At 42.5% G+C, this 4,398-nt stretch overlaps 2 protein-coding genes across 7 annotated transcripts in view; one reads left to right on the forward strand and one right to left on the reverse strand.

The window, feature by feature from the left end:
* LOC105000323 (CMRF35-like molecule 1) overlaps positions 1-4,398 on the reverse strand; it is a 134,608-nt gene that overhangs the window by 101,001 nt on the left and 29,209 nt on the right. For 4 of the 6 annotated variants that reach the window (XM_010856124.1, XM_010856122.1, XM_010856125.1 and 1 more), the window contains exon 3: positions 79-408. The exons of 1 other annotated variant lie outside the window; for it this stretch is intronic. In XM_010856124.1, coding sequence (XP_010854426.1) covers positions 79-408 — 330 coding nt within the window. The remainder of the gene's footprint in view (positions 1-78; positions 409-4,398) is intronic. One more of the 6 variants, XM_010856126.1, reaches the window with a different exon arrangement.
* Positions 1-4,398, forward strand: part of RAB37 (RAB37, member RAS oncogene family) — a 68,523-nt gene that overhangs the window by 28,555 nt on the left and 35,570 nt on the right. The gene's annotated exons all lie outside the window — the stretch shown is intronic.

Genomic DNA, 4,398 nt, shown 5'->3' on the forward strand with positions numbered 1-4,398 from the left:
ATTCCCTCTGAGGGACAGTTGGGTCCCTGGACAGAGCAGGCCCTGAAGAGACACGTCCACACACACACGTACTCTTACCTGGGTCAATGGTCACTTCTACTGTGTTCCCCAGGTCAGTTCCAGTTCTCTCAATCCCACACCAGTAAGTGTCTGAATCGTCCAGCCTGAGCTCCTCCATGGTCACGGTGAACGAGCGGTCTTTCCAGTTGTCCCTGATGGACACCCGGCCCTTCTTCACCTCCTTCTCTGATCCAGTGGTTTTAATAACGAAGCGACAGTTGTTCCAGGCAGCCCCCCGGCACCACCACTTCACGTAGCGCTCATACCCAGGGTCATATTGACACTGCACAGTCAGTGAGCCCCACTCCACACCTCTCACTGCTCTGGGACCCGAGATGGCAGATGAGCCTGGAAACACAAATCCATGTACCTGTCACCTCCCACCCTGGGGCAGGGCCACAGCCTCCTGCATTGTGAATAATTCAACCAGACCCAAGGGCCTCCTGAGCAGAGTAACAGTCAAGGAAAACAGATCAAGACAGACTTTTTGTCCTTCAAAATTCTAGCCAAAGTCACCAAGAAAATCCCATGAAAGCAGAACTACAGATCTCAATGAAACAAAAACATTGACACAGAGCAAGAGTACCTTCCTATAATTAACCCCTCTTCCCCTGTCTGGTGGGCTGCCATCTATGGGGTTGCACAGAGTCGGACACGACTGAAGCAACTTAGCAGCAGCAGCCCCTGTCTGTAGCCAGTAAGTCTTTCCATTTCCAGCAACGTCCGTTTGCAGCCATCCCTGTGTTATTCTGGTCTGATGGGGAGGAAAGAACAAAGGACCTATTTGCACAGAAGATGACTCTGTACTGTCGACCTCAGGAGCCCCAGGGGAAACATCCCCATCACCCAGCTCTGGAGAAACTGTTCCTAATGGTTCTAATTATGTCTACTGGTTCTGTAGTAAACCAGCCTGGTAGGAAAGTGAAAAAGCGAAAGTGAAGTCGTTCAGTCCTGTCCAACTCTTTGCGACCCCATGGACTGTAGCCTACAGGATCCTCCATCCATGGGATTTTCCAGGCAAGAATACTCGAGTGGGTTGCCATTTCCTTCTCCAGGGGATCTTCCCAACCCACCTTTGAAATTGACCAAAAGAGTAATGCCGATCAGTTTCCCAGTGCTCTGGAATTTTTATTACCCAGATCCCATTTCTTCCCACTGAATTGCTTTGGCTGCTTTGTCAAAAAGCAAATATGTGAGTTCTTTATGGATGTTCCATTCTGTTCCATTGATCTATCCTTATGAAGTTCCAATACTCTGGCCCCTTGATGTGAAGAGCTACCTCATTAGAAAACACTCTGATGCGGGGAAAGTTTGAAGGCAAACAGAGAAGGTATCAGCATAGGTTAGATAGCATCACCAACTCAATGGACATGAATTTGAGTGAATTCCAGGAGATGGTGGAGGACCAAGGAGCCTGGTGTGCTGCAGTCCATGGGGTCACAAAGAGTTGGACACGATTTAGCCACTGAACAACAACAACAGCAATGCGAATCCATACTGTCGTGAACACTACAGCCCTGTGGGAAGGCAAGTATTATAGAGAAAAGCAGAAGCATTTTCTGATATATATGATCTTCTTGCTCTTTCTTCCGTTTCCTCCTCTTTGAAAGATTGGAGATACAGGGAAATATTTCTTTACTGTAAGGAAACAACACGTCAAGCGCCATGAAGCACGGCAGCCATCACTAGCACTCCGTGTCCGAAGCTGGGAAGTGGTGAGGAGCTCGCAGTCTGGAGAGCAGACGCCCCTGGGTGGGGTTGGGGGCAACTTGTCCCATTGTCCTCATGCAAGAAGCAGGCGATGGGATTTCAGATCTTTATACTTTTGAGGAGTAGCTCAAATCTGGGTGAAATCTCTCTTTGAAACACCAGCTTAAATAGAAACAATAGCAATCTAGCCTGGGCCTCCCAGACCCATCTGCTGGCAGACCAGTTGTGTTCTGCTTAGGGATATTTTAGAGCACTAAATGCATGTATTAGAAAAGTAAAGAGGACTTGAATATATCAAACATTTATTTAAAAAGTTAAAACAAAACACAGAAGGAGGAGTAGAAAGAAAGAAAAAACTAGAAGAAAGGAAATAATGAAGGTAATAAAAATTAACGAAGTAGAGAGGCTTCCCTGGTGGCTCAGTGGTAAAGAATCTGCCTGCCAAAGCAGGGGACCCAGGTTCGATCCCTGACCACATGCCACATGGTCAACACACATTTGATTTTCTAAAAACTCTTAGCAAATTAAGAGTAGAACTTCCTATATCTGATGAAGATTATCGAGTAAAAGCCTCAGCAAATACCGCAATGATTGTGAGATATTGGTGTATACTTTATAATCGTCAACCTGGACACTGATTCTGTACCCACTTTTCTGTATGTGTTTTCCATCTGTACATGTTATTTTCTGAAATTCTGACCAACGAAGTGAGACACAGAAAAATATAAAATATATCATTTTGAGGGAAAATAATAACATTTAGGGAAAATATTTAAATCTTCAATTTAAAAGGATTTTCATTTTTAATGGAATTCAGTAGAGTGGCTAAAAACACAATAAATGTATTAAAAATCAGTGGCTTTCCTGTAAACCACTAACAAGTAATTGGAAAAAAAAAATGGAAAAGTGCTTATTTACAATAGCAATAACAGTGTACTAAACACCAAGGAATAGCTTGAACAGAAACAATTAGGACTTATAGAAAAAATCATACACAAACACTTTGAAATTTTCTTGACTGACATAAAGGTTTACGCATAAAAGAGCTATATTATAATTCTGAATGAAAATGCTACATATTGCAAAAATTTTCTTCCTTCCCAAATACATTTAAAGATTTAACTCCAAAACCCCCAGAACATTTTTAGAACATGTGCATTTTTTTCTGATAATCTCTGTCTATGCATAGGTGTAGGATATATGTGTGTGTGTGTATATATGTCTACGCATGCATGTGTAATAAATATTATATGTAATGTATGCTAGAGGTTATCTGAATAAATGAAGAGACAAGAATTTTTAACATCTGAAAGTTGAGCAATGAGTAAGGACTTGCCTGCCAAATATTAAAATGGTACCAGGCCTAATAAAGAAGCCAGCTTGGAAATCTAACAAGACTAGATGAGCACCTCAATCGAACACAGTTAAGAGACTAAAAACAGACCTAGTCTATATAAGAATTTTATATGCCATAGAAAACTATGGCGAAAGTGAAGAAAAAATTAAGAATCTCTTGATGAGGGTGAAAAAGGAGAGTGAAAAAGCTGGCTTAAAACTCAACATTCAAAAAACTAAGATCATGATATCCGGTCCCATCATTTCATGGCAAGTAGATGGGGAAACAGTGAAATCAGTGGCAGATCTTATTTTCTTGGGCTCCAAAATACTGCAGACAGTGACTGCAGCCACAAAGTTAAAAGATGCTTGCTCCTTGAAAGAAAAGCTTTGACAGTGTATTAAAAAGCAGAGACATCACTTTGCTGACAAAGGTCCAGATAGTCAAAGCTATGGCTTTTCCAGTAGTCATGTACAGATGTGAGAGTTGGACCTTTAAGAAGGCTGAGTGCCAAAGAATTGATGCTTTTGAATTTTGGTGCTGGAGAAGACTCTTGAGAGTCCCTTGGATAGCAAGAAGATCAAACCAGTCAATCCTAAAGGAAATCAGTCCTAAATATTCATTGGAAGGACTGATGCTGAGGCTTCGATACTTGGACCACCTGATGCAAAGAGCAGACTCATTGTAAAAGACCCTGATGCTGGGAAAGATTGAAGGCAGGAGGAGAGGGGAATGGCAGAGGATGAGATGGTTGGATAGCATCATCGACACAATGGACATGAGTCTGAGCAAACTCCAGGAGAGAGTGAAGGACAGGGAAGCCTGGGCATGCTGCAGTCCATGGGGTCGCAAAGAGTCGGACATGACTGAGCAACTAAACAGAAACAATATAGAAAACTAAAACAGGGAAAACTAAAACAGTAAACAGGAAAGGGAAGGGTGAGGGCATAACCCTCTCCTGCAGCCTCTCGGTGCACTCCATTAGGTAAATACAGAGAGATTAAGGAGGTCAGCCTGTTGATGAAAGCGAAAGAGGAGAGTGAAAAAGTTGGCTTAAAGCTCAACATTCAGAAAACGAAGATCATGGCATCTGTTCCCATCACTTAATGGAAAATAAATGGGGAAATAGTGGAAACAGTGTCAGACTTTATTTTTGGGCGGCTCCAAAATCACTGCAGAGGGTGACTGCAGCCATGAAATTAAAAGACGCTTACTCCTTGGAAGGAAAGTTATGACCAACCTAGATAGCATATTCAAAAGCAGAGATATTACTTTGCCAACAAAAGTCCATC

This window comes from Bison bison, unplaced genomic scaffold (assembly GCF_000754665.1).
Source record: "Bison bison bison isolate TAMUID 2011002044 unplaced genomic scaffold, Bison_UMD1.0 scf7180017864371, whole genome shotgun sequence".
Lineage (NCBI taxonomy): Eukaryota > Metazoa > Chordata > Mammalia > Artiodactyla > Bovidae > Bison > Bison bison.